Genomic DNA, 22,988 nt, shown 5'->3' on the forward strand with positions numbered 1-22,988 from the left:
TGCACTCAGTATAATGTCACTCGATGCTCTGTCCCTACCACCCGTCCTAAACATCTGAGTGTCCCAGTCTATATATGGTAAATTGAAATCTCCACCTAAGACCATAACATGCTGAGAAAATTTATGTGAAATGTATTCCAAATTTTCTCTCAGTTGTTCTGCCACTAATGCTGCTGAGTCGGGGGATCAGTAAAAGGAGCCAATTATTAACCTAGCTCGGTTGTTGAGTGAGTGTAACCTCCACCCATAATAATTCACAGGAACTATCCACTTCTACTTCACTACAGGATAAACTACTACTAACAGCGACGAACACTCCACCACCGGTTGCATGCAATCTATCCTTTCTAAACACCGTCTGTGCCTTTGTAAAAATTTCGGCAGAATTTATCTCTGGCTTCAGCCAGCTTTCTGTACCTATAATGATTTCAGCTTCGGTGCTTTCTATCAGCGCTTGAAGTTCCGGTACTTTACCAACGCAGCTTCGACAGTTTACAATTACAATACCGATTGCTGCTTGGTCCCCGCATGTTCTGACTTTGCCCCGCACCCGTTGAGGCTGTTGCCCTTTCTGCACTTGCCCGAGGCCATCTAACCTAAAAAACTGCCCAGCCCACGCCACACAACCCCTGCTACCCGTGTAGCCGCTTGTTGCGTGTAGTGGACTCCTGACCTATCCAGCGGAACCCGAAACCCCACCACCCTATGGCGCAAGTCGAGGAATCTGCAGCCCACACGGTCGCAGAACTGCCTCGGCCTCTGATTCAGACCCTCCACTCGGCTCTGTACCAAAGGTCCGCAGTCAGTCCTGTCGACGATGCTGCAGATAGTGAGCTCTGCTTTCATCCCGCTAGCGAAACTGGCAGTCTTCACCAAATCAGATAGCTGCCGGAAGCCAGAGAGGATTTCCTCCGATCCATAGAGACACACATCATTGGTGCCGACATGAGCGACCACCTGCAGATGGGTGCACCCTGTACCCTTCATGGCATCCGGAAGGACCCTTTCCACATCTGGAATGACTCCCCCCGGTATGCACACGGAGTGCACTTTGGTTTTCTTCCCCTCCCTTGCTGCCATATCCCTAAGGGGGCCCCATTACGCGCCTGACGTTGGAGCTCCCAACTACCAGTAAGCCCACCCTCTGCGACTGCCCGGATCTTGCAGACTGAGGGGCAACCTCTGGAACAGGACAAGCAGCCATGTCAGGCCGAAGATCAGTATCAGCCTGAGACAGAGCCTGAAACCGGTTCGTCAGACAAACTGGAGAGGCCTTCCGTTCAGCCCTCCGGAATGTCTTTCGCCACCTTGAGACAACCTCCCACTCTACCACAGGTGAGGGATCAGCCTCAATGCGGGCAGTATCCCGGGCAACCACAGTCGTAGTCCGATCGGGGGATGCGTGGGACGAGCTGGCCGTCCCCGACAAACCCCCATCAGGACCCCCACAGTGATGCCCATTGGCAACAGCCTCAAGCTGTGTGACCGAAGCCAACACTGCCTGAAGCTGGGAGCGAAGGGATGCCAACTCAGCCTGCATCCGAACACAGCAGTTGCAGTCCCTATCCATGCTAAAAACTGTTGTGCAAAGAACGTCTGAACTAATCTACAGAGAGCGCAAACAAAACGACACAAAATTGAAACGGTTATTAAAATACAAGATTGCCTAGTAAATGCAGTAATGCTGCCACTTGTGCACTGCTGACACACTGCTCAGCGGCGGAAGGAGACTACGCGATTTAACACTATTCGAGTACTAAAACGCGATGCTACAACTCTCAAATACTATAATACGCCCGAAATTTATGAATTAAACAATGCAAGTACCAAAAACACGCAAAGAAATTAAGAATTAAACTATGTAACAAATGAGTGAGCTAGGAGTATACGACTTGCTGCTGCAGCAAGCGAGCCAATTGGGGAAGGGCGCCTTACGTGGTGCACTGTATCCGTCGTGCATTGAGACCTTTAGCCGGCTTTTTCGTCGTTGCAATGGTGTCCCGCTCGTTTTCCATCTCTTGGGCGAGGATACGTCCCTGGGTGCGATTCCCACGCTGCACTCTGCAGTGTTTCTTTTAACTGCGACGACGACCTTGGACAGTTTTGCACCTAAGATCCAGCACGGTAGCCAGTCCGTTGTGGTGGGGCCGCCATGTACCCTCTTGGTTGTAGCCCCCTGACAACACAGGGATCGCTCTACTGATGCCTGCGCCGTTAACTCCCCATGTATGCCAAGGAATAGATGCCCGTCTCCCTGGGGCATCAGGACTCCCGGCAATGGACATCCTGCCAGGTGGCTATTGCTGCGGCTGGGTGGCGCCCGTGGGGAGGGCCCTTGGTCGGAGTAGGTGGCATCAGGGCGGATGACCCGCAATGAAGCGTGAATCTCTCGCTGGCGGCCAGCCGCCAGCAGTCTAAGCGTTCTCGGGCTCAATTTAATGCTGAAAAGTACAATCCGAAAACGTTCCCCTCTTTGGCCACGCCGTGGGAGGAGCGTAAGTCTCAGGATGGAGGTAATAGTTATTCGCCCCGATTCTTAGTTTGTATGAGAGCTGATGGAGAGTCTTTTCTCTCCACAAAGCCTCAGTTCTTCGTCGAGCATTTAGAGGACAAGTTTGGGGAGGTGGAGGGCTTGTCAAAAATGCGCTCTGGATCGGTCCTGATCCAAACGGCATCCTCTGCCCAGTCACGACGGTTGCTTGCTTGTGACAAGTTGGGGGATGTTGCTGTTACGATCACGCCGCATAAGAGTTTAAATATGGTTCAGGGAGTGCTTTACCATAAGGACCTTCTTTTGCAGTCTGATGACGAGCTGCGCGCCAACTTAGAACGCAGGGGTGTACATTTCGTCCGGCGCGTTCATCGGGGTCCGAAGGAAAATCAGATAGCTACCGGTGCCTTCATCTTGGCCTTCGAGGGTGATATGTTACCGGAAAAGGTCAAGGTGATGGTCTACCGATGTGACGTCAGGCCCTATATTCCTCCCCCGATGCGGTGCTTCAAGTGCTGGAAGTTCGGCCATGTCTTCCCGCTGCACTTCCAGCCTCACATGTCGAGATTGCGGACGCCCGTCTCGTCCCGATACTCCATGTGCCCCGCCTCCCATCTGTGTCAACTGTGGGGAGCACCATTCACCTTGCTCGCCTGACTGCAATGTCTTTCAGAAAGAGCGCAAAATTATGGAATATAAGACCCTGGACCGGCTGACCTATACTGAGGCCAAAAGGAAATATGACAGACTCCATCCTGTGAGAATGACATCTTCTTATGCAGCTGCTATGACAACTGTGCTAGCCCCATCAGTTTTGAGACTTCCAGCCAGCTCGATAAGCAGTAAGACTCCTCCTGCCCCCTTGCTTGTGGGGGGCTCTACCCAACCGGTTGCTCCTGCACCACCTACCTCAGGAGCAACCTCCTCCCACCCGTCGGGGACGTCCGTCCCCGCTTCTCAGCTGGAGAAGCGTCTAACTTCTTCGGCTACTCTCGCCCGTAAGAGTTCCCTTGGGACCCTCCCTTCCCAGGGTTCCACCAGCGGGAAGGATGACGGCCGCCAGTGGCATAAGTCCTCACCAGCGGCCGGGCGTAGGGCTTCATGATCCTCCTCTGTCCCGGAGACTGAATCGGTGAAGCCTTCCCAGCCGGTGCAACCCAAGGTTCAGCGAGAGAAGTCCAAGAGAAAGACCTCTAAGGCCAAAGAACTTGCGGTGACGCCAACCCCACCGCACCTTTTGCGCTCTGCGTCTGAGGATGCAGTCGAGATTCTAGCGTCCGCTGAGGACCTTGATCTCGCTGGTCCCTCAGACGCCATGGATGCCTCTCGTACGGGTACTGAATCGGTGGCAGTGAGTGAACAAGCGGCGTAAATTGCCTTCCCAGTCCTTTCACGCCTTTCTCAGCCATGGACAATATCATCCTCCAGTGGAACTGCGGCGGTTTTTTTCCACCATCTAGCTGAGCTCCAACAACTTATCAGCCTTCACCCTTTCTTCTGCATTGCTCTTCAGGAAACTTGGTTTCCAGCAATGCGAACCCCCGCCCTCCGTGGCTATCGGGGTTATTATAAGAACCGGGCAGCATATGAAAGGGTGTCGGGTGGCGTCTGCCTCTATGTCCTTCACACTCTGCACAGCAAATCTGTCCCTCTCCACACACCTTTAGAGGCTGTCGCTGTTCGGGTGTGGACGCCACAGGCTGTTACCGTCTGCAGTCTTTACCTTCCACCGGATGGTGATGTCTCGCAGCATGTCCTGGCTGCGCTGATAGCCCAATTGCCGCCACCTTTCTTGCTATTGGGCGACTTCAACGCCCATAACCCTCTGTGGGGTGGGTCAGTGGCAACAGGTCGAGGCGCCATCGTTGAGCATTTATTGTCGCAGCTCGATCTCTCGATTTTAAATGATGGTGCCTTCACACACTTCAGTGTGGCGCATGGCACATACTCTGCCATTGACCTTTCAATATGTAGCCCTAGCCTCTTACCGTCTGTCCAATGGAGTGTGCATGACGACCTGTGTGGTAGTGACCACTTTCCGATCTTTCTGTCACTACCACAGCGTCACTCTTCTGGGCGCCCTAGCAGATGGGCTATGAATAAGGCTGACTGGGACTTGTTCTCCTCCACTGCCGCTCTTGAGTCTCTCTCTAATGACGACATTGATGCGGTGGTTCAATCGGTCACCACCGGCATCGTTACTGCCGCCGAATCTGCCATTCTCCATTCTTCTGGGTCCCGTCGGCGGAAGGCTGTGCCTTGGTGGTCGCCTGAGATCGCTGAAGCGATTAAAGATCGCCGGCGGGCGCTCCAGCGTCACAAGCGACATCCCTCCTTAGACCACCTTATCGCCTTCAAACGGCTGCGTGCGCGGGCCCGCCTCCTTATCCGCCAAGGCAAGAAGGAGTGCTGGGAGCGGTATGTGTCCACCATTGGCCTCCATGTCACTCCTTCACAGATCTGGGCCAAGATTCGACGGGTCTACGGCTATCGGACCCCTGCCAGCGTCCCTGCGCTCTCACTGAATGGAGCAGTTTGTACTGACTCCGACGTCATTGCCAATCGCTTAGCAGAGCATTTTGCTATGAGTTCCGCTTCTGCGAATTACCCCCAGGCCTTCTGCTCCATTAAAGAGTGGATGGAATGTCGGAGCCTTTCGTTTCGCACCAACCACCCAGAATCTTACAATGCTCCATTCAGTGAGTGGGAATTTCGCAGTGCCCTAGCTGCTTGCCCTGATACCGCTCCTGGGCCAGATGGCATCCACTGTCAGATGCTGAAACACCTTTCAGTGGACTGCCAGTGGCGCCTTCTCGATCTTTACAACCGTCTTTGGGTCGAGGGGGTGTTTCCGTCGCAATGGCGGGAAGGCGTTGTCATCCCCGTTTTGAAACCTGGAAAGACCCCTCTGGAGGTGGACAGCTACCGCCCCATTAGCCTCACCAACATTCTTTGTAAGCTTCTCGAACGGATGGTGAGCCGGCGCTTAAATTGGCTATTGGAGTCTCGGGGCCTTCTGGCTCCGTCTCAGGGTGGGTTCCGGAAAGGCCGCTCCGCCGCCGACAATCTGGTGAGCCTGGAGTCGGCCATCCGTACTGCCTTTGCCCACCGTCAGCACCTGGTCGCTGTCTTTTTCGACATGCGGAAGGCGTACGATACGACATGGCGTCATCCCATCCTTTCTACGCTTCATGGATGGGGTCTTCGGGGCCCTCTGCCGATCTTTATCCGCAATTTCCTGTCGTATCGTACCTTCCGCGTGCAAGTTGCAGCCTCCTATAGTTCCACCCACGTCCAGGAGAACGGTGTGCCACAGGGTTCTGTTTTAAGTGTCTGCCTGTTTTTAATAGCCATTAACGGGCTCACTGCGGCCGTGGGAAATTCTGTCTCTGCTTCCCTGTATGCTGACGACTTCTGCCTTTGTTACAGCTCTACTGGCATTGCAGCTGTTGAACGTCAGCTACAGGGCGCTATCCGTAAGGTGCAGTCTTGGGCTGTAGCGCATGGGTTTGTTTTCGGCAGCTAAGACCCGCGTTACGCATTTCTGCCGGTGCCGAACAGTCCATCCTGAGCCGCGGCTTTATCTTGCCGACAAACTCCTTGCTGTGGTGGAGACCCACAGGTTTTTGGGGGTGGTTTTCGATGCCCGGTTGACTTGGCTGCCTCATATCCAGCAGCTTAAACAGACGTGTTGGCGGCATCTAAACGCCCTGCGATGCTTGAGCCACACCCGCTGGGGTGCCGACCGCTCTCCCCTGTTGCGGCTCTACCAGGCGTTAATCCAGTCCCGTCTGGATTATGGGAGCCTGGCTTATGGCTCAGCATCCCCATCTGCGTTACGGGTGCTGGACCCAATTCTCCACAGCAGGATACGCCTTGCCACTGGTGCTTTCCGCACCAGCCCTGTGGACAGCGTACTAGTGGAGGCAGGTGTACCTCCACTGCGGTTCCGGCGCCAACGTTTGCTGGCCGCTTCTGCTGCCCATGTTCTAAGCTTGCCCGGGCATCCAAATTATCGTGTCCTGTTCCCACAGTCGGTCGTCCATCTGCCAGACCGTCGGCCCCAGTCGGGTTGTCCGATCGCCGTACGCGTCAAGGAGCTTCTCTGCGGGCTTGGGTTTTTCCCTGTTCCACCTCCTTTCCGGGCGCCTCTGCGTACACCCCCATGGTGTGTTCCTCGCCCTTGCCTTCGGCTCGACTTGGCACAGGGCTCGAAGTACTCGGTCCCTCCAGAGGCCTTCCACCGCCGCTTTTATTCCATCCTGGCCACGTATCAGTGCTCTGGAATTGTTTACACCGACGGTTCGATGGTTGCTGGTCGTGTCGGGTATGCGCTAACTCTAGGGGACCATTCCGAACAATGGTCCTTGGCGGCTGGCTGCAGCGTTTACACTGCTGAGCTAGTCGCCATCTTTCGAGCCCTAGAGTATATCCGCTCCTGCTCAGGTGAGTCCTTCGTTATCTGTAGCGATTCCCTGAGCGTTTTACGAGCTCTCGACCAGTGTTTTCCTCGTTCTCGTCTGGTGATGGCTTATCCATGAGTCCCTGCATACTCTTGCACGTTGCGGCTGCTCTGTGGTCTTTGTGTGGACCCCCGGTCATGTCGGTATCCCAGGCAATGAACATGTTGACCGCCTGGCAAAAGAGGCCACGAGTAAACCATCTCTGGATGTTGGCCTCCCAGAGGCTGATTTGCGGGCAGTCCTCCGCCGAAAAGTTTTTGCGCTTTGGGACGCTGAATGGCGCGATCGGATTACACCCAATAAACTCCGTGCCATTAAGGAGACGACGACTGTGTGGCGGTCCTCCATGCGAGCCAACCGCAGGGACTCAGTCGTCCTTTGTCAGCTCCGCATTGGCCACTCCCGGCTAACACACAGTTATTTACTGCGCCGGGAGGACCCTCCTGTATGTCGCTGCGGGGCGGCTTTGACGGTGGCCCACATTCTGTTGGCCTGTCCCCTTTTAGCTGTGGTCAGGCAGACATTTGCACTGCCTGATACGCTCCCTGCCGTTTTATCTGATGACCCTGTTATGGCTGCCTTAGTTTTACGTTTTATTAGGCAGTGAGTTTTTATTCTTTCATCTGAGTGTTTCTGTTTTATTTTATTTTTTGTGTTGATTCTGGCCTTTGGCCTATGATTTTAAACTGATCTTTTAATGTGTTTCTAAGTGGTTGGCTTTTCGTTTTTTCTTTCTATGGTCGGCCAACCACTGTCACACTCTGTGTGGTTTTAGTTCGTTTTGTCTTGTCCTTGTCTCCGTTTCTCTTGTTCTGTATCGTCTGTTATCTATTCTGTTCCTCGTTTTTATTCTCTGTGGATGTTCTTTGTATTTGGAAAAAGGGACCGATGACCGTAGCAGTCTGGTCCCTTTCATCCCCCACACCAACCAACCAACCAACCAACCAACCAACCAACACTTCCAATGTTCAAACTAAGATGGTGCTTTGTCAGTTATAAAACGTTACTGTTGTCATTGCTCCCATCAGATGTTTCTCATAATGTATGGTGCTATGGTTTTCATCTAAACGGAGGAAGAATAGATGTACATTCCTTTACAAACACCCACAGAGCTGGAAATGTGTTGAAGTACACGTCTTGTCCTGTGGACTATGTGCCCTAAAAAGTGTTACAGTCCAGAATCTATTATGGTGAAAAATAAACACGAGATCTAATGCTACCACATCAGATGAAAAAGAGTCCTTCTGAATTGACTTAGTATAAGGAATAAAACGTTTACATGTCAGATATTTGGAAATGAAAAGGGAAGCAAAAAATTTACTAGTGATGGGAAACTTAAATTTAATAGATGGAAAAGGAGACAATACAAAAACATACCAGTTGAAGCAGATAAAAAAATTACAGATGTCTAAAAATGCAATTGAAAATGGATAACTGCAAGCACAAAACTGTGTGCATGTAGGACTTATGTGCTGTGTAGTGATGTGTAAATTCTGTCAGGCGAGAAAGGATTTTGTCTGCTGTCAGATACATGGAATGGCTACTGCCTTGAAAAGTTTGTATGATGTTCATCAGTGGAACTCAAAGGATGATTGGATGTAATGGAACTGAATTAGGTAGTGTAGAGAGCATTGGATTAGGAAATGACCCTGAAAGTAGTAGGTGTTTAACTGTAAATAAGAGTGAAATTAGCAAGCAAGAAAAGTTTATGAAAAGAGGAATATTTTATGTTTTAAGTCATAGGAAGCCTTTTCTGACAGTATTTGTCTGGAGCATAGCCTTTTGTGGGGGTGAAATGTGGACAATAAACAATACAGACAACAGGGAAAATGTTGATGTAGTGTCACAGAATACCAAAGACTAGTTAGACTTAATAATGTGGATATGCTTGGTTGAATAGGGAAGAAAATCATCCTTGTGAAAGTATGTTATTTATAATCATTTAAAATTTTAATCATTTCTCTGTTGATTCATATACTATGTTTTAGGATGCAGAATTTCTCTGAACCTACAGCTATTCAAGCTCAAGGATGGCCAATCGCAATGAGTGGGAAGAACATGGTAGGAATTGCAAGAACTGGTTCAGGAAAGACGTTGGCAGTAAGTACAGGTTCTCAAAATGTGGTATAAATATTAGTTGAAGGTAGCTTGTGAGACGTTGGATGATTTTTTTACGTTAAAATTGAACAGAATAAATCTTGTTGATTGTACAAACATACTCCTTGCAAGTCACTGTACTGTAACTGTGATGTGTAAAATGTGCTAATATTAGTGACTTAATGCCCTTTTACATTCTCGTATTGAGCATAGAGTGGAAGGTGACTCTCCGCATGTGCCCATCTGTTTTATTATCTTGATCACAGAACTTAATGTCTCAGATTTAGATTCTTAAGTCAGTTCAGATTCAGAGAGCCGTGATGAGTCCTCAGAACAATGCAGCTGACAAATGCTGTCTGTTCTTGAATATACAGGTGAGGTGCATATATCATTTGTCCTGTTATATTTCAATGAGGGACTATCACATTTCAAATAATAGAATTGCATACAATCAATGGCCTCTCTATTTCCCTCTGCAACTGTTAAAGCATCTCCATGTTATGAAACAAATAGCCATAATGATACTAGCTCACTAGGCCACCTCTGCTCTTTCAGTGTTTTTGTCTGTCCAGATTTAAAATACTAACCCATTATTTCTCAAGAGCAGTCACAATGCACAAATGCAGATTTTCCCTCTCTGCTTCACAACTTATATGTGGGGGTGATTAGTTGTTGACATTTTGCTTACCTTCATTTGCAACACATTTTACAACTTAAATATTCCTTAGATATTTAGTTTCAGTTGTGTTCTTTCCCTTGCATGTAATGCATAATGTTACCTCAGTATAATTTTTACATGTGTAATTACAGGTTGTTACTTGTTAAAACTAGAACTAGTTCTATTACAATCTGTCAACTATAATATATTTCTTTACAGTACATCCTTCCAGCTGTTATACACATAAGTAATCAAGAACAACTAGCACGTGGAGATGGTCCCATTGCTCTTATTCTAGCACCAACCAGAGAACTAGCCCAACAGATTCAAACTGTTGCATCAAATTTTGGTGCCAGTGCTTTCATAAGGAATGCTTGCATTTTTGGCGGTGCTCCAAAACATCCACAGGTAAGACCTGTTATCCCTAAAGGATTTTCACATATCCTGTAAAATTTAGTTGTAAAATGTTTTGATGTATTTTTCCCCCAATCAGGAACGTGCTCTTCAACGTGGTGTTGAAATTGCAATTGCGACCCCTGGTCGTTTGATTGACTTCCTCGAACGTGGGACTACAAACCTCAGACGTTGCACATACCTTGTTCTTGATGAGGCAGATAGAATGCTGGACATGGGATTTGAGCCGCAGATTCGCAAGATTGTTCAGCAAATCAGGGTAATGCACTAAATAATAAATTTTATATTTTCCCTCAGGATTTAAAACTAGAAAAAATTAGCTGACTTTTAATAGATTGTATACACATAATTATCACCAAAGGAGTAACCACAGGAAATTTCACTGGAGATATATACATTTTGTTGTGTTGGTTGTATATGTTTGAACTGTCAAATTTCTTTCAGCTGTTACTGTTAATTTGGGGTAACTTCCTGTCGTGATCCTTAACGATTATTTCCTGCCACTGTGGTCTGAGGGATAATCAGGTCGCTGCAGGTGCCTTCACTTGGCCTTCGAGGGTGACACATTACTCGAGAAGGTGAAGGTGGTGGTGTACTGCTGTGACATAAAGCCATATATCCCTCCCCGATATGGTCCTTAAAGTGCTGGAAGTTCGACCGTAGGTCTTTCCGCTGTACTTCCAGCGTCATCTGTCAGGATCCTGGACGCCCTTCACATCCCAATACTCCCTGTACGTTGCTTCTCATGTGTGTGAACTACGGAGATCACAATTGCCTCGCTCGCCAGACTGCAGGATTCTCCAGAAAGAAAGAAAGAAAAGTAATGGAATAAAAGACCCTGGGCTAACTGACCTACACTGAGGCTAAGAGAAAATACGAGAGGCTAAATCCTGTGCATATGACATCAACCTATGCTGCTGCTATGACAATGGTTCTGCCATTTTCCGTTCCACTGCGTACAGTTGGCTCTCAGAGCTGTCGGACTACACCTGCCCCCTTGATGGAGGGGGGGGGGGGAGGGGGGGCACGTCCCTCCCTGCTGCTCCTGCACAACCTACTTCAGGAGCAATGCACCCCCCCCTCCCCCAAACCATGGGGATGTCAGTCTCCACTTCACAGCTGGAGGAGCACAAGTCTTCTTCGGCTCCTCTTGCCAGGAAGGGATCCCTTGGGTCACTCCTTTCAGTGGCGTGACTGAAGCAACCACAGGTAGCTGGTCGTAGAAATTCACTGTCGTCCTCAGTCCCTGAGACTGAATGAGTGAAGCCCTCCCAGCCCGACAAACATAAGGAGCAGCGAGAGAAAACTTATAAAGAAAAAGACCCCCAAGAACATAAGCACTGCGGTGGCACCCACACCACCGCCACCTACAAGATCTTGTGTCTGAGGGTGAGGTGGAGATTATGGTGTCTGCTTAGGACGTAGATCTTGCTGGGCCCTCAGACACAATGGATGTTGATCGGACAGGTACTCATCTGTTGGTAGCAGGTGATCGAGGTGTAGACTGCCTCATTGAGTGTTTCATGGCTTCCCAGTATCACGATCACGTAATTCTCCAGTGGAATTGTGGTGGTTTTTTCCCCCACTTGGCTGAGCTACGGCAACTGTTAAGCTTTACACCTGCTTTCTGCATTGTTCTCCAGGAAACACGGTTCCCGACAATGTGGACCCTTGCCCTCTGTGGCTATAAGCGATAGTACAGGAACCGTAGTGACTATAATAATGTGTCAGGTGGAGTTTGTATCTGTCCTGAGCTATGTAGTGAACCTGTGACCCTTGAAACCTAACTTGAAGTTGTGGCTGTCAGGATAAGGATGATGCAGGAAATAATTGTTTGCGATGTATATTCTTCCTCCAGATGGTGCAGTACACCCCCCCCCCCCCCCCCCCCCCCCCCCGAATGTATTGGCTGCACAGATTGATAAACTCCCATAAACCTTTCTTACTTTTGGGAGATTTTAACGTGCATAACCCATTGTGTGGTGGCGCCATGCTTACTAGCCAAGGTAGGGAGGTCGGAAATTGATGATCCATTCACACTAGTGGAGACCTATTGGTTTGTAGGACTGGTTTTTGATGCCCGATTGATGTGGCTTCCTCACCTTAGTCAGCTTAAGCAGAAGTGCTGGCAGCACGTCAGTGCCCTCCGCTGCACTGAGCAACACAAATTGGGGAACATCACTCTACGCCGCTGCAGCCTTACAGCGCCCTTGTTCAATCCCAGCTTGACTGTGGGAGTCTGGTTTACAGTTCAGTGGTACCCTCGGTGTGATTTCTACTTGACCCAGTGCACCACTGTGGCATTCACCTAGTGACAGGAACTTTCAGGACAAATCCCGTGATCAGTGTCCTGATGGAGGCAAGAGTCCCTCCATTGAAGGTTAGGCGTGCACAATTATTTGCCAGTTACGTTGCACACGTTCGTAGTTCTCCTGCGCATCCGAATCACTGTCTCCTTTTCCCAACCACAGCGGTTCACCTCCCCCATCGGCGGCCTGTTAGCACCTCTCCTTGAGGTACATTCATGTACACCTCCATGGTGAACACCTAGGCCACAGATTCTTCTGGGCCTTTCACATGGCCCTAAGGACTTCGTTAATCCTGCGGATCTCTATCATTTCCTCTCAATTCTATACATGTACCGGGGCCATGAGGTGGTTTACACGGACGGCTCGGTGCCTGATGGTAACATAGGCTTTGCATAAGTTCATGGAGGACATATTGAACAGCACTCCTTGCCGTATGGCTGCAGTGTTTCCACTGCAGAGCTGGCGGCCATATCTCGTGCTCTTTAGCACATGCGCTCATGGCCTGGTGAGTCATTTCTCCTGTTCACTGACTCCTTGAGCAGCCTACAAGCTATCGATCAGTGCTACCCTCGCCATACTTCGGTAGCGTCCATTGAGGAGTCCATCTATGCCCTGGAACAGGTCTGTCGTTCGGTGATGTTTGTGTGGATTCCAGGACATGTCGGAATCCCAGGCAACAAACACTACGTTCAAACTCGCTAAAATCTTGATAACCTGCCATTGTAGCAGCAGTAACTAATGTAACAACTGTGCCAAACACTTATTGTCTTATATATGCGTTGCCAACTGCAGTGCCATATTCTGCCTGTTTACATCTATCTGTATTTGAATGTGCATTCCTATAATGATGCTTCAGTGTGAATAGCAGCAATATGTTAATCTGTGTCAGGTAATAGGTTCCTATATAATTCTAATAATTTAATGCCTTAAATTTCAGCAAATAAAGAATTGATGATTTCGTGAGCTCATTTGGTTGATGCTATTAAGTTTTCTATGCAAGCTTGATAGTAAAGTCCTGTCATACAACCTACATGCTGGGTGCTGTGGTTACCATTAAAATATTATTTAATATGTTCACACTGGAATACAATTCTGAAGTTTGATACCCGCGCACCCACACTCATATGCACACCGTCTAATAAAAAATTTATTTGGAAAATATTCGTTTTATGAATATAATGAATACATTTTTAAAGCTTGGAAAAAAAACTGTGAACAGGGTCTTTCCTGAAAGTTCCTAGAATGAATTTTGTAAAAATCTTACTCAATATCAGTTTACAATCTTCTGTGAACTTTCCAAAGTATTCTCCTTTTGCTCCAATGCACCAATTCCAATGCTTCACCCAAACATTGAAGGCGCCCTGGAAGTTGGTTCTCCTTCAGTGCAGTCATCACAGCTGCTTTTACTGCCTCCAGCATCCCATGCCGAGTTCCTTTCGGGGTTCTTTTGATCCTTGGGAACAAAAAGGAGCTTCTTCGTACCAGATCAGGGCTGTATGGTGGCTGGGGTATTGTTGCCACACCCGTCTTGACCAGCAGCTCGGAGACAGTGTGGTGCGGCTTGATGCATTGTCATGGTGTGTGATCGAATTGTCATGAATTTCTTTTAGACATGTCGAACCCTGTTGAGCAACTGTTTGAGCACCTCTCTATAAAATTCGCTGTTGACTGTCATTGTTGCATGAATTCACTGTGAACCATCGTTTCTGACAAAAAACACAATGAGCATTGCATTGATTCACAATTTGTTACCGAGCGAGGTGGCGCAGTGGTTAGACACTGGACTCACATTCTGGAGGACGATGGTTCAATCCCGCGTCCGGCCATCCTGATTTAGGTTTTCCGTGATCTCCCTAAATCGCTCCAGGCAAATGCTGGGATGGTTCCTTTGAAAGGGCATGGCCAACTTCCTTCCCCGTCCTTCCCTAATCAGCTGAGACCGATGACCTCGCTGTCTGGTCTCCTTCCCAAAAGAACCCAACCCCACAAGTTGTTCGTCCGTGCATTTTTTGGGTGAGGGCACTCCTTGGTGCACCACTTGTTGCTCTGTCGCTTTGTTTAAAGATTGTGCTAGGGAATCCATGTCTTGTACCATGTGGTCATTGTCTAAAAATTCTGGATCTGTTTCATAGTTGTGCAATTCCTGGTACTTCAACAAAAGCTGCTCCTTCACCTCACTTATCAGGACTTTTGGCACCATTTTCATGCCAACTTCACTCATCTGAAAATCTTCGGTTAAAATGCGGTGAAAGATGCTTTTGGGTATCCAACAGTCCACTGCAATTATCTGAACTCTTAATCACCAGTCCTTGTCCACAGTTGATGCACTTCTTGCACCAAGTCATCTGTGATGTTGGGGTATACTGAGTGGAATGTCTTGTGCCACATGAAAGTTGGGCTTTGTTTCATCGCCCTGTTACAGTAGGCCTTTCGAAGCATTTCAGGCGTCTCCACCCCGTTCCCCCCAGTTTCACACACAACTAGACTGCATAATGTTGCTCCAAAAACTGGTCCAATTTTTGTTCAGTTAGGGTGTAGTGGTGGTAAGTTACTATGGGACCAAACTGCTGAGGTCATCGGTCCCTATGAGGGTGTAGTAGATACCTCTGCAAAGAACATGACTCTGCCTCGACAACTGCCCACAGCTGACTAACATTTGCCTCTTTTCGAAGCTTAGATTCTCCACCAACTTTCCCTGCCTTCCAGTGTTTCCAACTACTAAAAATAATTCCGGGAACTTTCGGACCCCTGTAAAACTATTCAAATTCAAGGTCTACAAGCCAGCCAGATACATTGGAACCTTGCTTAATGTGAAAAACAAATTGTAAAAAAAGTAACTTCATTAATGAGCGATGTTTCACATAAAAAGTGACGATGATTTAGTGTTACGTCACCAGCCATTCGTGCAGAGCGGGGGAAATGTTTAACAATATGGACACCTTTATTGTCAGCAACAGTATATGAACAATGTCTTTAGCATGTACTGCAGTGTGGGGTTAGCACTCTTTCAGCAATGATCTTAGCGCAGCTTGTCGTGAAACATTTTTTTCTAAACTTGTTCATGTAGTTTTTTTGTGTGCAAATTTTAGTAACTTTCCTAGAAATGTCCCAAAAATAAAGCCGCAAGATGAGGACTATACGAGAAAGGACTTACACACACACACACACACACACACACACACACACACACACACACACACACACACACACACACACAGTCAGTCTACGTCAGCAATTTGCATTATCCTCAAGAACGACAAGGTTAAGGAAACAGATGCTTGAAAAGGAAGAGACAAGTGTATCTAAACAATAGTTCAATATTCTGTATCATGTCGAAAGGTTGCTCCTTGTATGGATAAATGAAAAGAAATTGAAAGGCAACACTATTAACAAGAACATCATTTGTGAGAGGGCGAGAATGATTTTCTCCAACCTCATTAAGAAGATGCCAGGATCATCAGTGGTTGAAGTGTTTAAGGGAAGCTGTGGGTGGTTTGGGAAGAACCGGCATCCAGTGTTGACATGTTCTGAAGCAGCTAGATCTTGACAAAAAGGCAGCAGAGATCACCATCAGCAACTTCAAGTTGCTTGTAGGTTCTCTAGATTATCTTCCACAGCAGGTTTTTGATTGTAGCGAGACAGGTATTACCTGGAAAAAGGTGCCAAAGTTTGCCTTAATAACATTAGAGGAAAGTGCATTGCCCAGTCACAACCCAATGAAAGTCTGTCTGACAATGCTATTCTGTGCCAATGTGGCAATTTGAAAATCTAAACTGCTGCTTGTTTACCATTCAGAAATTCATGAGCCTTCAAGAAGTGTAAAATCCAGAAGAGCAGGTTAAATGTGATGTGAAGGTCCAACAACAGGGCTTGGGTGACACATGATCTCTTTCGTGATTGGATCAGTGAAGTGTTTGTTCCCATGTGAAAAAATACTTGGTTGAGATGAATCTGCCACTCCTTGTTTTGCTTGTTATGGATGACACTACTGAGACTCCAAGCTTACAAGACCACTTTGTTGAAGAATTTCCTGCCTCCCCGCACATTGCGTTACTCCAGCCTATGGACCAGCAGATCATTTCTAACTTGATATGCCCTATACTGAAGCAGTCTTAGAGCTTTGCTTTGAGTTTGCTGAAGCTACGAATCTCACTCTGAGAGTTTTGGAAATATCACTTCAGCATTGTTTCTTCTGTCAAGATGATGGAAAAAGCATGGGAAGGGGATAGCAACAGACCTCTCACTTCGGCTGGGAAGAACCTTGGCCGCAGTGTGTTGTCAAATTTGACTCTGAGGCATTTTTAACAATGGTATTGATCAGCTTGTGGAAGATCACAGCCAAGAAATGACCACTGAAGAGCATATGGAGTTGGCGTGTTTCACAGCAGGAAGTTGTACGAGGTGCATTCAAGTTCTAAGGCCTCAGTTTTTTTTTTTTTTTTTTTTTTTTTTTTTTTTTTTTTTTTTTTTTTCCCCCTAATTAACTACTCACCCGAAATCGATGAAACTGGCGTTACTTCTCGACATAATCGCCCTGCAGACATACACATTTTTCACAACGCTGACGCCATGATTCTATGGCAGCAGTGGAGTCTGTTTTGACCACTGGAAAATCGCTGAGGCAATAGCAGCACGGCTGGTGAATGTGTGGCCACGGAGAGTGTCTTTCATTGTTGGAAAAAGACAAAAGTCACTAGGAGCCAGGTCAGGTGAGTAGGGAGCATGAGGAATCACTTCAAAGTTATCACGAAGAAACTGTTGCGTAACACTTCGCATTTTCAGGTCGTCATGCAGGATTGTGTGCACAGAACCCACAGAAATGCCAACTCTGGAGGCGATGTGTTCAACAGTCATTCGGCGATCCCCCAAAACAATTCTCTCCACTTTCTCGATCATGTCGTCAGACCGGCTTGTGCGAGCCCGATGTTGTTTCGGTTTGTTGTCACACGATGTTCTGTCTTCATTAAACTGTCGCACCCACGAATCCACTTTCGACACATCCATAACTCCATCACCATATGTCTCCTTCAACTGTCAATGAATTTAAATTGGTTTCACACCACGCAAATTGAGAAAACGAATGATAGCACGCTGTTCAAGTAAGGAAAACGTCGCCATTTTAAGTATTTAAAACAGTTCTCATTCTTGCCGCTGGCGGTAAAATTCCATCTGCCGTACGGTGCTGCCATTTCTGGGACCTATTGACAATGAACGCTGCCTCATTTTAAAACAATGCACATGTTTCTATCTCTTTCCAGTCCGGAGAAAAAAATCGGAGGCCTTAGAACTTGAATGCACCTCGTAGAGAGGAGTTCTTCAGATGATGATGATGATGATGATGATGATGATGCTGTAATAGCAAAGCAGCAATATTCTGGTGCTGTAAGAGAAATGCTGAAATCAACAACCCAAAAAAAACAGTGGTTACACATGATACAAATTTATTTGATAATGCTGTGTCACATTTTTGCCAAGTGTTGAAGTGTCGGCAGAAACAAATTACTACAGATAGCTTCTTAAAGAAACTTGAGTATTATGAATAATAAATTACATAATGTGGTGTCTATAATTTTCTTTGAATAAATGGGATGAATAACATAAAACTTAGTACTTTTTCTGCATGGAACGCATTATCGTATTACATTAACTTATACGGGATAAATTTTCACTTAATGAGTGTTTCGTGCTAAGAGTAAGATTCTGGAATGAATTATGCTCATTATGCGAGGTTCCATTTTACTACAGCTGCAGTCACCACCATCAAAACCACCAGTTCACAAAACATCAGAACAAGAACCAGACCATAAGTTGATTTCACATGACTTGATCCCTATGGGATCACAATATCAAGTTTTTGATAGTAGCCCCAAAATACTGGAAAAGCATTTACTATTTCTGAATTCCTTAATTGCAGCCCTGTGATTTGGGGCCTTATGTGTAGTTCCATGTGTGTGAAGTCATTGCACAATAGTTTCGTGAAACTAATTGGAATTTTTTCTCTCTTTTTAATTCAGCCTGATCGCCAGACCCTCATGTGGTCAGCAACGTGGCCTAAAGAGGTGCGGAAAATGGCAGAAGATTTCCTAAAAGACTACATTCAGATCAACGTAGGATCTCTTGAACTTTGTGCAAATCATAATATTGAACAGATTGTGGATGTTTGTCAAGAACATGAGAAAGAAAATAAGTAAGTGTATGTTATCTCAACTGTTGGTAGTTGGAGAAATGTTGCATTGTTACGAAAACTAAAATATCTTGAGTCATAGGTTTTCTTATACATTGTCAGTTACATGAAATTACTCTTTTTGTGTTTGGTATTATTTTTGTGTACTTCCTACATAGGCATGTGATGTAACACTACAGTCTAGTTAATGAAAAAAAATCTAGTGTTGCTATAATGACACAGTGTGAAGTAGATGGATGTGTACATTAATGAACAGAACTAAATGGTTTCCTCTTCACAGGTTGTGCCGTATCTTACAAGAAATTTCTAATGAAAGTGAGAACAAAACCATAATATTCGTGTCAACAAAAAAGAAAGCAGAAAACATAGCATACAATATAAGAAAATATGGGTATGTGTTTTGGGTTGTTTTGTTAATTAGAATAGTAGTTCAGTCTCCACTGTTATATTTGCAGCTGCTTTTACGATTCTTAAGTAAGACATGAAAAAAATGTAATTCCAGCATGCTGTTTTTTCCAGGTTTGAAGCTGTTTGCATGCATGGGGATAAGTCACAACAAGAAAGAGACTACATTTTAAAAGGTAATTTCACCAGTGCATTGTTTTGACTTTGAAAACATAAGTGAATGGATGAGGGTGTAGAAGTTGATACAACAGTTTCGGAACTGTGTTTGGTATTAGTGTGACACTTGTGCTAATACAATCTTGAGTCCACATACAGGGTGAATAAAAAAAGACGCGTAACTTTGGAATGATATAGAAATTGAACTTATGGAATCTTTAGCATACAACATAGTTTGATTCATGCAGGGCATCAGTACACAATTCCAACACCAGGTGTATCAGAGTAGTGCACAGTTAAAATGGCTACTTTCACTCTTGTGCAGCGTGCCTCCAGTATTTTGTATCCCTTGAAAACAGGTTGCTGAAGATACCATGGATGGGGTGATTCGCTATCAGCAAATTATTCACGGAAGTTCGAAATTTCTCAGTAATGGCTTCATAGGTCAGAGAATTGGCCTTGAAGGGCCAATCACCTGGATTTCTCTTACTGCCCAGACTTGACAACTGCATTTCTTTCTCTGGTGTCACATCAAAGACCATGTGTGTGTTCCTCCTCATCAGTTTAGCTGACCTGAAAAATCAAATCTATGCTCCTGTTGCACAAATTACACCGAATTTGCTGCAGCGAGTGTGGGAAGAAATTGATTACCAGTGGGATGTTTTCTGCGTCACTAATTGTCATACCAAGCCAAAATTACACTTTCATGAAACTTAAGGTTCTTTGCTACAAAATGACACATCAACTGATTCGGTAAGTTCTTGGTAAATTTCTATAAGATTTCAAAGTTCTAAGTCCTTTTAACTCGCCCTGTACTTACAATTGGTTATTCTTGACAAATTGTGGAACTTCAAAAATTCCAGTGTACAGTATTATGGTGGGTGCTAAATTGGTGACTAGGAATACAAATTTTATAAGCATTATTACGTTAGGTGAAATAGTTCTTTCATCTTTGATGCAAATTTTTGAGGAAGTTAGTGAAACCAAACATTTTGAGGATAAATTGTTTTAAGGGTATTCAGAGAATGGTACAGTGAGAGATACAATGCATTGTCATAGGAAAATTAAATGTTAAGAACTATATTAAAATAAGAAACATTCAAATAATGCCACTAGATGCAGTGTAAATATTCAGGTGCACATGAGTTACGTGGACAGTACAGGTTGGTGTGGTTGAAACTTTCAAAGTAGGCAAATTTCTAGTGTTACTGCACAAAAGTGAAGATAGTTGTCATCTGTCTAGCATCTTGTAAATGCAGGTTTCGTTGGTATCTTGGATGTTGACTGAATATTGTAAGTGCTGGTCCATAGGGTGTTAGCATCAAAAAGAAATTTAACAAAAAATGCAAATAAGCGATTTTATGCCAAGTGGTAAAATTGTGGATTTTGATGCAATTTTGTCTGCACGTGTTCCTGTAAACATTGGTAAAGATTTATTTTTGTCGCCCCTGAGTTTTTTGGCAATCCATGAGAGATCTCTCTGCCAGTATTTGATTGAAAGAAACAAGCTAGGCTATCTCGTACAACTTTTGCGGTCTCTTTAAGTAGATTAATGAGATGTTATGAGCAGTTTTCATGTAGATAATTTGAAGTAGCTAGTCAAACAACTAACCTGAAACATTGCATGTAATAACTCATCAAGGCAAGATCTTGGAATATAAAGTTCCATTCTTCTGCTCATTTCTAGTACTTTCGCATCTAGGGCATAAAGTTGATTTTGTAAATACACCAAAAGAATAGGTGTTTTAGTTCATTCACAAAAACATTTTCTGCTAACTTCTAACCAATTTGACCATATTCTAAACTACCTAAAAACTAGATTTTGTTTCGCATGAGGTGTAAAGAATGACAGTTCAAGTGCAGTGAAAAATAGGCCTTTATTCTGCTAGCACTCAAATCTTAAGATATTTTATGGTGTACTGTTGTTTAGTAGTGGCTGGAGAAAGTTAAATCAGAAGTAATTTTGAACAGTAAGTGCTGGAAACCTTCCCAGTTTTCAAGTTCAGTTTCACCCCCCCCCCCCCAAAACAAACACACACACACACACACACACACACACACACACACACACGTGTGCACAAGGGGTCCACCTCATATGTCTACCATGTATAATCTACTTTGCTTTCTTCTTTTAACTTGCACAGTGTGTCATCAGTAATTTGTCTTTCTTATTACTCTCCACCTTTACACTCCTAACTTTTCACCTCTCATCCATTGCAGTCCCCCAACAGTCGGGCTTTCTTCTCATCCTGTCCACTGTCTCTGACGACATGGGGTTCTGGGTGACTTTCATAACATCCCAATTTCCTAAACCTTGTCAGTCTCTTTCCTTCATTCCTCTTACTTCCTCTTTAACCATTCTGCCAGGAGCAGCTCTGTTTCCGAGTCACTAGGAGAATTTATAAAAATGCTTCACACTCGTCATAATGTGAGGATAGGGATTTGAACAGTTGACACGGCTTGTGGTTTGAAGCACTTCCCCATAACAGAAAAAAGTCAAAATTTGTCCAGCTGGCATCGGTCCCATCAAATTTCCTATGCCCACAATGTTAATTTGCACCTGATTTTGCGTCAACATATTTATAATTTTCCCGTGATTTATGCATTACAAAAAAATGTTTGTGGAAAAGATATGATGCTGGCATAATTTTGGCCGTCCTGTAGTGTTTACAAATATTAAGTGGTTAAGTTTCTTGACACCAGGGCACTGTATTCAGTGGATTTGAATGAGTAAAAGTTTTAACAATTTGTGCCGCATCTCCCGCTGCTGCCAAGCTCTACGTGGTGTGGTGGCGGATGGGAGTAACTAGGTTCGTTCGAATGAAGATATCATGACTACTCAACTATTTCCAAACGCTCTTTTGCTGAAATGCAATTTTGTGATTTTTGTGATCATCGTGACATCTTTGCCAAACGATATTTAGCTTGTTTTGGCGAATGGCCACATCGAACGCTAGTTGACACTTTGTCTTGCTTAAATGTTTCTAGTGTAAACACAGTGCTGGCTACGTATTTTATTCACGCTGAGCTAAATGTGTTTCGAGAATTTTTTCTCGTTGTCAAGTGCATTATTTATGTATGTATTTTTTGTGACTCAAGCTCACCTTTAATTCATCAGGACTTATGGTATTACCTTACCGAGAGAGCAATAACAATTAAAAAGTCAGATTTGAGTACCAGCAGAATATGGGCACATGTTCACTACACCTCCACTTTGTACTGCTCTTCAGGGTGTTATATGCTCGCATTGCAAAACCAAACTTACTTTTCAGGTGTTGTGGAACACTGTCTTTCTAATGAAGATGGTGTATAAGAGTTTGCAGAAAATACATTTTTTTGTAAAAATGGGCTAAGATTAGCAATTTGTGGCATTTATACAAATATCAATTGTGCTCTAGAAAGAGGTAGGATGAAATTTTATATTCTAATGCCATTGGTTAAGTTGTTATATGCAAAGGTTGAAGTTAGTTTCACACTTCCGGAGATGCAGAAAGCTAAACTTTTCATTTTTCAAGTGGCTATTTTTGTGACCCACTTTGCTTCAAATTTCCCTTATCACTAGGGAAATTATTATTTCACTTGAAAGAGCAAAAGGTTTCAAAAGATCGCCTAGTTATGTTTCCTTCTAGAAAAAAATTACAGGAGACGTTATATTTCAAAGTTGCTAAAAGGATACACTGTTCGAAGATGTGCTGTGGGGTCAAACAAATGACCATATCTCTGCAGATATTGAATTGGTGATTGTAAGATTTTATTGTGTGCCTGTTTTCAATTATCATTGGTAAACACAAAAATTCATGTGGAAATGTCT

The 22,988-nt window shown here is 45.2% G+C and overlaps 1 protein-coding gene across 2 annotated transcripts in view; it reads left to right on the forward strand.

Moving 5' to 3' along the window:
* The window catches only part of LOC126174921 (ATP-dependent RNA helicase p62-like), a 71,402-nt gene that overhangs the window by 31,687 nt on the left and 16,727 nt on the right, over window positions 1–22,988 (forward strand). For both annotated transcript variants that reach the window (XM_049921361.1, XM_049921360.1), the window contains exons 5-10: window positions 8,943–9,054; window positions 9,929–10,117; window positions 10,203–10,382; window positions 18,447–18,619; window positions 18,897–19,007; window positions 19,136–19,197. In XM_049921361.1, coding sequence (XP_049777318.1) covers window positions 8,943–9,054; window positions 9,929–10,117; window positions 10,203–10,382; window positions 18,447–18,619; window positions 18,897–19,007; window positions 19,136–19,197 — 827 coding nt within the window. The remainder of the gene's footprint in view (window positions 1–8,942; window positions 9,055–9,928; window positions 10,118–10,202; window positions 10,383–18,446; window positions 18,620–18,896; window positions 19,008–19,135; window positions 19,198–22,988) is intronic.

The sequence above is a fragment of the Schistocerca cancellata genome, chromosome 3 (genome assembly GCF_023864275.1).
Source record: "Schistocerca cancellata isolate TAMUIC-IGC-003103 chromosome 3, iqSchCanc2.1, whole genome shotgun sequence".
Taxonomy (NCBI): domain Eukaryota; kingdom Metazoa; phylum Arthropoda; class Insecta; order Orthoptera; family Acrididae; genus Schistocerca; species Schistocerca cancellata.